This window comes from Hyaena hyaena, unplaced genomic scaffold, assembly GCF_003009895.1.
Source record: "Hyaena hyaena isolate Hyena2069 unplaced genomic scaffold, ASM300989v1 scaffold_997, whole genome shotgun sequence".
Classification (NCBI taxonomy): Eukaryota; Metazoa; Chordata; class Mammalia; order Carnivora; family Hyaenidae; genus Hyaena; species Hyaena hyaena.
Window position 1 is genome coordinate 106709 of NW_024081628.1, and position 11413 is coordinate 118121.

Below are 11413 nucleotides of genomic sequence, written 5' to 3' on the forward strand. Positions count from 1 at the left end.
CATGAAGTCTTTTAAAACATCTGATATTTCAGATTCTACGTATGCTATTATTTCTTTATAATTATTATTGTTTTTTTAAAACACATACCTCTTTTGGTAAAGACACTAATTTATTTCTGTCTGCATTCAAGTTGCTCAACTTCTTAAGTTTTCCAATGCTCTTAGGTAAAGTCTGTTAAAATAACATTTTAATTATTAATTTAATACATTTTCAAAGACATGGTTCACAGTAAAACAGATCTTCTTAAGGACTTAAAGAATATAATCTCATCCAGTAAGAGACATAATAGTTCTTCCTGAATATCAGATACATTAAATCTGGCTTGGAAGATGCAGAATTAAATAGGTTTTGCATTTTTGTTCAAACAAGAGTACGTTTCAATGAAATGAAGTCAAAGGCACAGACCTGGGAACAGAGAAACACCTAGTAAAGAGGTAATGATTGTTCTTTAGCGTTTAGAAGAATCTGCACCTCAAGATTCATCCCTTTACCTGCACCTTCAGGAGCCACACTGGGAGAATGGCTTGGATGACTGGAAGCCAGGTGTTTGGGGGAAATCAGAACCCTGAGCACGAGTGCCGTGAGTGGCATGGGGACACGAGCAAGGTGAACAGGACTGGGGGGCGTGGTGGGGGGTGCACAGAACATAGGAACCAGGCAGGGCCGTGATGGAGGAGTGAGCTTCAACATTCTGATAAAAGCCAGGGGTGAATGAACACTGCTTTTATAAGTGTTATGATTACTGTTCAAAAGCCTGAAACCACAAACTAGGATGGGAAGATGAGGTCACTCCCACTCCCACCGCCAGAGGCGGCTGCCTGAGGAGAGATACGGCCAGGCTCCCCCACCAGCTCTGTGTCCTGTCCTCTCCTGCTGTCTTCGTCTGCTCTTTCTACCTCAAGAGTATTACTGACACTTTTTATAAAGAAAGAAGAGAAGAAGAAAAAGAAGAAGGGAAAGTAGGGTAGGAAATACAGAGACAAAAATAAAGAGAAAGGGAGGAAAGTAAACTGAAGCAAAAACTGCTACAAGATGACAAAAAGAGGAAAGAAAGGAGAGGATGAAGTAATAAAGGAAGGCCTGATGGAAAGCAGAGGAAGCAGCAGGAAGTGAGAAGCAAGTGAGATTTGCTGCCCTTCCGTTAACCTACTCCTGGTCTGTGGTGTACCCCAAAGCTCTGCCCTTGGGAGGACGGGGAAGCCTGGCCCATAGGAGGGGCACTTGCAGCCACCTCCACTCCCAATTTCTAGGGTGGGATAAGATCACAGATCCACACCCAGCCCTGCAGCACAGAGCACTTACCCCCCAACCCCCCACCCTGGTCAACCACCATTTTTTCTCTCTCCTCTCTCTCTCTCTTTCCATTTGCTCAGAGAACCCTGAGAGAACATTTGTTTTGGCGGTCCTCAGACACCATGGCAGAGGCATCAGTGGCTCACCCCTCTACCTGCTGAAGACTCCTATAAGGGGAACTTAAATACCATTCTCTTCACTGAGGCGGGTTAAAAGTCAATCATCTTTATGCCATGCATTTGCTTTACAAGTCCCTTTTTTAGAGGTAACATAAGAAGAGTTTCACGTAGTCCACTCAAATTATAAGTAGAATCTGCCCTAGTAAGTCTTTATGATATAGAAAGCACACTATACCTATCTGTTTGAACGTGCAAGCCACACTCACCAGGAGCCGGTTTTCTGTAAGAACTAATTCAGTGAGGCTTTCACAGTCCCCAACTGCTTCAGGCAACTGGGTGAGTCTGTTCTGATCCACTTTCAAGATGGACAGTTTCTTTAGTTTTCCTGTGAAAGTATTATTTCAACTCATTAGTTACAACTGTCTTTCTAACCATCACTCAGTATATCTTATCTGCTGTTCTTTTTTGTTTTAAAGTTATTCATTTTTTCCCCTCACCCACCTTTCACATTATGAAACCACATCATTCTCATTTAGATCACTAAAGGTTGAAAGTTAAATGTTATCAGAACATCAGAAACGGTCAGCAATTAGAAACAAATCATTTTAAAAGTGACTACATGGAAATACTGTATCAAAGTCAGAAAATTTACAGAAAAACAGCCAGCTAGCTCTTGATGGATCCTTAAGAACAGTAAATGTATCACGTACAAAGGAGAGAGGCTTTCATCTTCCTCCAAGACTGATCCTCACCAAAAACAAAAAACAATAAAGTACAGTTTATTGTATCACCTATAAATGAAAATGCCTCAGTGATGATTCATATAATGAAGTGTTTCTAGATATGCAGAGTAAAATGGAAATCTTTGAAAAGCCACATTAAGAACTAACTGTATTTCACTCAGGGCAGGAAGAATGGAGTGACCACAGCTTCGTCAAAATCCCCGGAGTGAAGAAAAGCCTAAAGCTTTTGGATTCTCATGTTCAACTATAACTCAAGGGAAAGAGTTATAACTCTCCTCATCTACTGAGAGAGGCCAGCATGATGACACAGTCCCTAGTAAAATCAGAAAGCCACTTCTATCTTAAAGAGACGTAAAGCTGGAGAAAGGGACGTGTTGAAAAAATTAACATGCCTTTTATGTGGTCACAGAGCAAGGCAGGAGAACTAATGGACTCCTAAGCTCTTTATTTAGCATCATCAATAACCTACTAATACTGTCCCCAGAGGCTTTGTGCCTGTCCTCACTGGCAGGAGAGCACACTGAATTGAATTGATAGATCTCCCCTCAACAGAGTCGACTTAACAGTTTTCTGGAAAGAGGTCTTGCAGCCTCTCTTTGACCACTTCCAAGTGATCGTCCCTTTACTAAGCAGCCCAAACTAATTTGTAAACAAATATTTCTTTTATATCTTTTCCTTGCACCCATCTGTACTAGAATATGTAACAAATTGACCTCCCTTCTCCATGACAGCCTTTTAAAGTCAGCCATCTCACACCTCCTATTTCCTATGCCAAGCGACTAAACGTTCCCAGTGCCTACAGACTGTCTGCAGGTGCCATGTATCCCTCTCATGGAACATCTCTACCTAGAGTCAAAATCCCCATCAATTTTCCAACCAGTCTGAACCAAAAGGCAATGTCTGTGTTCCTGCTGAGATGCTATTATGTTACTGCTTTCATCTTGACCAAATAGCAGAAAGGAAGTGGTCCTCTGTCATATAGCTTCTCCAACTACTGAAAAACTTTCAGAAACTTCCCTTGATATTTAGAATAAAAGTCAAACAAAGGTCAAAGACAACATGCCCATGTTAACTATTTGGATAAACGTAGTTTCTGACAATTTCTAAGCAGCTTTGCTATGGTGGAGCTCCTGGTCTGAATCTGTTTATACCTTCTCTGTGTTTATTTTCTCAAAATGAACTGAATATCTTTATGGTAAAGGAAATGTCTGGGCTCATTTTTTTTAATGGAAACAGCACAGAATGGTTAAAGGAAAAGATTCTTTTCAATGAACTAGAAAAGGCTCAACCCAGACACACCATTCTCCCCTAGGTCATGCATAAAGTCCGAGTTACTTTCTCACAAGCTATTTAGGATGCTCACTTAGAAATTTCTCAGTGACTGCTCACATGCCTGAAATATATTCTGTTATTCAGACTAATCTCTATGGAAATCTCTGAAACAAGATGTGGATGAAATAGATGAGTCAACATTTAGAAGTAATAATAGGTATATTTGTTACCAAACCAGGATGACAGAATTATCTGCACACTGAGAAACTTCAATTGTATTTAACGCTCTTTGCATTTCTTCTTTAAGAACAAATAAACAAAGAGACTAAAGGAGCCCCCTCCCCAGCACCTGAGAGTGGTGACCAAAAGGATCAAAGGAGTGAGCTCCACACGCTCGAGACAACAGACAGCATCTTTAGAAAGCAGTTACTTTCAATACTTACCGATGCCATCCGGAATCACTTCTAGTAAGTTCTGGGAAATGACTAAATCTGTTAATGAAGTCAGGCCACTGATTTCTTCAGGAAGTCTTTCCAACCTGTTTTCAGAGACATCTAAGCACAGCAGGCTCTTCAGATTTCCTATTTCCTAAACCAGTGACACAGAAAAAGAGACTCATGCTTAACCCTGTCACAGTACAGAGGAATTTCTTACAGGGATTTTTCACAGTCAATTCCCAAAGCAGTGCTGAGAATGTTTCTTTAGCGTTTATCTATAGGACGAGGCTGGAGTAAATTTCCAGACCTCCTTCCAATGAAAACGGGAAGCTGTATAAATCACAGACACAGAGCTGGAAGGGATGCCACACCAACTTCAGGCAGGCAAGGAATCATTGTCACATAACAGATGAAGAGACTGGCACCAAGAGAGGACAAATGACTGTAGGGTAACATAATTAAAAAAAACAGAAGGAGCCTGGAATCCAGTTCTTCAAGTTTAGACTCAGTCACTTGGGTAAGCAGCTTACAATTCAGGGTGACCCTGACATTTTCTCTGTTAAGAGACTATCTACTTTATATCTCCCATAATCAGTAGTACTTGTTACAACAAATATCAGTGCAATTGTACCCCGGACCCACTGACACTTTGACCATCAAAAGAAGAGAGAAGCGTACTGCCTTCAAAGACCACAGGCTATCCAAGAAGTGGGGCAAGAAGGAGTCTAACATTCTATACAAGAGGTAGCTTACCTTCCATTCACAAAATACACGTATTTCCTCTTTTAGAACAGCCTCCACTTTCCAGCCCACTGGCACTAAATCCCCCCTCTCACTTAGGCAGTTAGCTCTGACCTTGACACTCCCTGTCCATGTCTGTGCAACAGACTGTTGTTTCCATATTTCCCTCCTAGAAACATAGCTAGCTCTAGGCATGTAATCAGACCACCCTTCTGCTAAAAAAAAAAAAAACAAAACCCAAAAAAAAAAAAACTTAAAATGTCTAGTGGCTCCTTGATGTCTCCATAGGTACAAATCCTTCAATCTATACTTAATTTGGTTTGATCTACTTTTTCCAGCTTCTCCTACCTAATACACATCCTCTGAACCTTCAGTCCCTGTAATTCCTCTTTGTAGGAAACTACACTGCGTTTCTACGGATTTCAGTCCTGACCCTTGATATTGTTCTACCTTTTCATTAATTCCTTTTAACAGCGTTTTGCATGCTTTTCTTTCTGTCATCAATGACAACAGGAAAATAATTCTGATTATTTAGAGTATCTGATGCATTGATTCCTGGTTTAATAGAAGTTTCTTTTTTTTTCTTAAAAATTTTTTAATGTTTATTTATTTTTGAGAGAGAGACATGTAGACAGGGTAGGGGCAGAGAGAAAGGGAGCCCAGAATCTGAAGCAGGCTCCAGGTTCTGAGCCGTCATCACAGGGCCTGTTGCAGAGCTTGAACCCATGAACCACAAGATCATGACCTGAGCCAAAGTCCAATGTTTAACAGACTGAGCCACCCAGGTGCCCCAACAGAAGTTTCTAAAGAGGGATACGTGAGATGTTTAAATAACCATTTACAACAAGATCATTGGAGTTCTAATTTTATTGTGTTCGAGATGTGGCATTTTGTACACAATAATTTACACACATCTGTACACACATAAACTCTTTTCCCATCACATCCCAGAACTGGTGTTATTACTTTCCTAATAACCTCATGGTATTTTTATTCCCCATTCCCTGACTCCCAAAGTAACTAGAATTCTCTCAACCAGGATTTCACATGATTTCCTAGAGAAATCTAGGATTAATCAAACCTTCATCCACATCAGTTGCTAACATGTCTCCTTTCCCCAAACATAGTCAAGACCTCAGAAAGAGACTCCAATTAGTTCCTTACTTCCCTCAGTTGTAAGGGAAGTTGTAAGAGGTCATAATAAGTCCAGTGCTATAACTACAACCATAAAGTTGAACTGAGTACTTTCTCTTAGTATCAGACTTCGTATGTTGACACAGCATTCCTCACCTAACGTGCACCTCACCCCATCACACCAGCTTCACATGTCTGAACAGACACCTGAGCATCTGATTGGCTTTAAAATATCAGCTCCTTGGGGAGCCTGCATGGCTCAGTAGTTTAAGCCTCTGACTCTTGATTTCAGCTCAGGTTGAAATCTCACAGTCTTGAGATCAAGCCCCATGGCAGGTTTTGTGCTGGGCGTGGAGGCTGCTTAGGGTTATCTCTCTTTTTCTCTCTCTCTCTGCCCTTCTCTTGCTTGTGTATTCACATGCACATGTGCACACGCGAGCGCACACACACACACACACAAACACAGAAAATATCAGCACCTAGACCATCATGAAATATACCTGGACTTTATTTTTTTTTAATCTCTTTTTATTTTTTTTTCTTACAAATAGTTTATTGTCAAGTTGGTTTCCATATAACACCCAGTTCTCATCCCCACAAGTGCCCTCCTCCATGCCCATCTCCCCCCTCCCTCCCACATCCATCAGTCCTCAGTTTGTTTCTCAGCATTCAAGAGTCTTTCATGGTCTGCCTCTCTCCCTTTCCCCCACCATTTCCCCCCTTCTTCTCCCTCATGGACTAGGTGTAAGAGGGGCACCTGGGTGGCTCAGTCAGTTGGGCATCTGACTTTGGCTCGGGTCATGATCTTGTGGTCCATGAGTATGAGCTCTGTGTCAAGCTCTGTGCTGACAGCTCAGAGCCTGGAGCCTGCTCTGATTCTGTGTCTCCCTCTCTCTCTGCCTCTTATCTACTCACACTCTCTCTCTTTTCTCTCTCTCAAAAACAAACAAATAAAAAAGACTGGCTGTAAGATATATCCAAGAATAAATTTTAGTAATACAATTAAATTATTAAATTAAATAAGGGGAAAATGCTTGTTTTTTATTGTTGCGTTTGTTGGCTTACATTTCTTTCTCATCTAACCAGAAGGCAAGCCTGCTTACTTTGGCTCCCTCCACTTCATTTGGAACAGAGTTCTTACATTTGTTAAAAGTAGGAACCTGGGGGCACCTGGGTGGCTCAGTCAGTTAAGCATCTGACTTCGGCTCAGGTCATGATCTCACGGTTCATGGGTTCCAGACCCACGTCGGGCTCTGTGCTGACGGCTCAGAGCCTGGAGCCTGTTTCAGATTCTGTGTCTCCGCCTCTCTCTGACCCTCCCCTGCTCATTCTGTCTCTCTTTCTCAAAAATAAATAAAACTTTTAAAAAAGTAGGAACCTGAACACCCTGACATAACAGCTAAGCCACAAGCAATATTTACAAAAACTTTTTTAAATAAAAGCTTTTAACATTTCTTTGACATCAACTATTACAGGACAGAGTGTGGTCACAGTCATCCCAAAGCGCTTGGCACATTGCAATGAGGGACAGAAATGGATGCCATCAAGAATCAGGAGTCCTGGTAATTTACAAGTTTACTGGGCTTGAGGTAAGCCACATGGGGAGCAAAGATGAAATAAAATACAGACTTCACAAAGTAAAGGATATATTTGCTATCTTTAGAAATTGTGGGTTGAGGCTTTCGATTTTTCTATGGCAGTATAGCTTGAGTGCTCAATATATTTTTCCAAATGTGCTTTTTCAACCAATGTTTTTGGTTTTTAAGATCGCTCTTCTAGAAAATCTCATGCAGAAGCAGGGAATGCATGAGCAGTGGTTGTGGTTGTTTATAATTTGGAGGAAACAATGTGAAACTGCCACTCACCTGAGGTAATTCTGATAGCTGATTTCCATCCAACCAGAGATCCTTTAGATGTAAGAGAGCTCCAATTGATTCTGGCTGAAACAAAAAAATAATGTTATGGTAACAAAGATCGAATGTTTAGTCTTCCGAAAGAATCCTAATTCAACAGCTAATAAATGGGTATCACAGAGGAGGTTACTTTGTACTTTTCCAATACAAGTCCCCCATCCTTCAAGCACTCCCAAAGCTCTCCAAGAATGCTGGTAGGGGAAACCTGGGTGGCTCAGTGGGTTAAATGTCAGCTCAGGTCATGATCTTATGGTTCATGGGATGGAGCCCTGTGTCGGGCTCTGTTCTGACGCATGGGGCTTGCTTGGGATTCTCTCTTTCTCCCCCCTCTCTGCCCCTCCCCCACTTGTGCTCTTTCTCTTTTTCTCTCAAAATAAATAAACAAACTTCAAAAAAAAAGAATGCCAGTAGTTTCCACTGACACCCATCACATCTAGTACTGACCCTCCCTACTCTCACATAATTCTCAACCTGTGTGAAATCAAACACATTCTCTAATACTGCCAAGCTGTATATGTGAAAATACATCCCTACGGATCTCCCCTGAAGTATGTTTTGATCATACCTAAGGACAAAATTAAATCTAAATCTCTCTTCAATACAGGCTTACCAAATTATATATTTCATTGTTTCCTAAATCAAGTTCTTCTAGTCTCCGCAGCTGGGTAAGAGAGCTATTTAAAAAAAGAAAGAAAGGAACTCTTAGAGAGTATTTAGAAATGCTGAGCAATACAGTATCCCTAACTTGGACTAGTTTCCAAAAATAAGACTCATTTGGATTGCCTGGCAGTAAATATTACCAAGGAAAAATTAGTAAGGGAAGGCAGGCATCTCCCAAACTTTCCAAAAGACACAGAATCTCTTTGTGACAAATACTGTAGTACTTTTCTTTTTTAACCACTTGAAGAAATTCATTTAGTACAAAAATCCCCTCCTATCTTCCCCATAAGACTCACTCAGGAAGATATGTAAGAAGATTCTCCCTCAGTTCCAGGGAAGCCAGGTTATAAAGACTAGAAATGAACAGAAGAAAAAAATATATAAGGAAAAATCCTGAGACTTCTTCCCATTCTCCCTCCCCATACATACACTCCACAAGTAGTACTTCTTAATAAAACCTTATATGTCACTTCTTCCCAGGAGGAAAAATATCTATAACCAGTACCTGTAACCCCACTAAAAGGCATATTCCCTACTCCCAGATGTTAATATTAAAATAAAAAGAGTAGCCTCATCAATGTAAGGCACCCTCATTTAAATACGTGGACATTTAGTATGTGAAAATAACTCACTGGCCATTAAAGACAGCCACACCCAGTACCAAGACAGAAGCCGAATATGTGCTTCCAGACTCCAGAATGTCAAAAATGTGCCATTACCATAAAAACAGTAGTGCCTTTAATCTCACAAAAGTCAGAGCTCTTCTTCCAAACATCAGTGAGAGACCATCCCTGTTCGAGAGCAGTGGGCCTTCTCTGTCCAGAGGGCCCACGCACTCTACTTAAGCTCTGAGTTCACAGAGCACCTGAAAGCAACACTATGGAAACGATGGCCATTTAAATGCACGAAGGACGGAGTAATAGTGCACCTAGAGTGTCTAGAACCAAGGCTGATTCAGTAAATGGAGGCTGTAATAGTGTTGCTTTTATTCTCATTAAACCCCACAGTAGTGCTTTCTGCAGACTCTCTCCAGCCTCTTGGGTATAATCCATGCCTATTAGGAGCACGGTGAAAGCAGACAGATGTTTTCCCTGAACACTGATTATCTGGGTTGAGCCTGCCCTGACTGTGGCAATTCTGCATCACCAGAAACCTCATGCACCCAGGAGACGTCAGCGCTGGCCCACGTTACTGATTCGTCTATTACTCCACCAAGCACTGTACTAAGCTTCAAGCCAATCAAAACCTTGAGCTTTGGCTCACATCACCACGGTAACTACCCAGCTTTGGAGGACTTTTATGGGTGAGCGCACAGAACACAAGGAGTCAAACGTTATCCCAACATGCTAATCTGCCTTAATCCTCCGTTTTCCTTCCAAAATGAAAGCCAGAGTCATAGGCACTAACAATGCTGGTTTCATAACATCAGAAAATATAGATTTGATTTGCACAGTCTATGTACATAGTTAAAGACTGTTTGCTTGAAAATGTTTCTTGACTTTGTGATGAAATGCACACATTCTGGATCTCCTTCAATTTTAGAAAACAGAATGATTTTCACTATTAAAGTAAAAGCAAAAAATATTTTCTCAATCAAAATCCCTACTAATAATTATAATTTAATACCAATATTCTTTTTTTTTCTTCTAAGAGCTTTTTTTTTTAGTTTATTGTCAAGTTGGTTTACATATAACACCCAGTGCTCATCCCAACAAGTGCCCTCCTCCATGCCCATCTCCCCACCTTCCCCTCTCCTCTACTCCCTCTCAGCCCTCAGTTTGTTCTCAAATACCAACATTCTTAAAAGAAATGTAGGCCAATAGGAAGTTGAAGCAACATAGTTCTACTTCTGTGGGCTGTGTGTTCACACAGAAAACACGAGTATGGGAAGGGGTGGGGGTGGAAAGGAACCAGCCCGGATCTATTTCCAAAAGCAACCTGTGGATGAGAGTGATAAGTACATTTTTAAAGTCTCAGTAAAAGCAAAAAACAGGACTTTGCTTTCAGTTTCCATGTAATCCCTGGCCAGTTTTACCAGAGAGGCGGAAGTCATTCGGCTATTTTCACAATGATATTTTCACAATCACTGATGAATTGTCATTTTGTCTATTCCACATTTATTAGTTTCACGCCAATTTCAATGCACTAAGGACATACACTAATAAAAGGAGGAAAAGTCCTTTGCTTCATGAACTTTACTGGCAGGCATCATCGAACATAACTTTTTTTTTTTTTAATGTTTATTTATTTTTGAGACAGAGACAGCATGAGCAAGGGAGGAGAAAAAAGAGAGGGAGACACGAAATTCATAGCAGGCTCCAAGCTGTCAGCATACAGCCTGATGCAGGACTCGAACCCACAAACTACGAGATCATGACCTGAGCCAAAGTCAGATGCTTAACCGACAGAGCCACCCAGGTGCCCCCGAACGCAACTTTAAAAGCAGTTTTAGGCAGGCCATGAAGTGTTGTTCTGAGGTCTGTAGCAAAGCCTGAGGCCTCGAGCCTGACCCAGACTACCTACTCCTCCGGCAAGAGGCACCCACAGGGGCTCCTGGGCTCCTCACACACATCATCTCTTCCATGGGAACAACCCTGCTTGGCGACTACACGCCCATGACACAATGAGGAAATGACGCTTTCTGTGAGTTCCATTAGAAAGTGGTGAAGGCGACAATAACAAGAGATGAAGAAGGGCACTACATAATAATTACAGGGTCCATCCATCAGGAAGAACTAACAATCATAAATGTCTATGCACCAAATATGGGAGCACCTAAATATCTAAAACAATTAACCACAAACAGAAACAAGCTTATAGATAAGAATGTGCTAATAGCAGGGGACTTTAATACTCTGCTTACAGCAATGGATAGGTCAACCAGACAGAAAATCACTAAAGAAATAATGGACTTGAAAGACACATTGGACCAGATGGATCTGACGGATATATTTAGAACTTTACATCCTGAGGCCAGGGAATTTACTTTCTTCTCAAGTGCGCATGGCACATTCTCCAAGATAGATCACATACTGGGACATAAAGCAGCCCTCAATAAATACAAAAGAATACAGATCATACCATGCACACTGTCAGATCA

At 41.2% G+C, this 11413-nt stretch overlaps 1 protein-coding gene across 1 annotated transcript in view; it reads right to left on the reverse strand.

The window, feature by feature from the left end:
- Positions 1-11413, reverse strand: part of LRRC1 (leucine rich repeat containing 1) — a 135547-nt gene that overhangs the window by 21754 nt on the left and 102380 nt on the right. The window contains exons 5-10 of the mRNA XM_039221676.1: positions 8610-8666; positions 8264-8327; positions 7606-7680; positions 3872-4016; positions 1680-1798; positions 89-172 (exon numbers count right to left, since the gene is read on the reverse strand). Of these exons, the coding sequence (XP_039077607.1) occupies positions 89-172; positions 1680-1798; positions 3872-4016; positions 7606-7680; positions 8264-8327; positions 8610-8666 (544 nt within the window). The remainder of the gene's footprint in view (positions 1-88; positions 173-1679; positions 1799-3871; positions 4017-7605; positions 7681-8263; positions 8328-8609; positions 8667-11413) is intronic.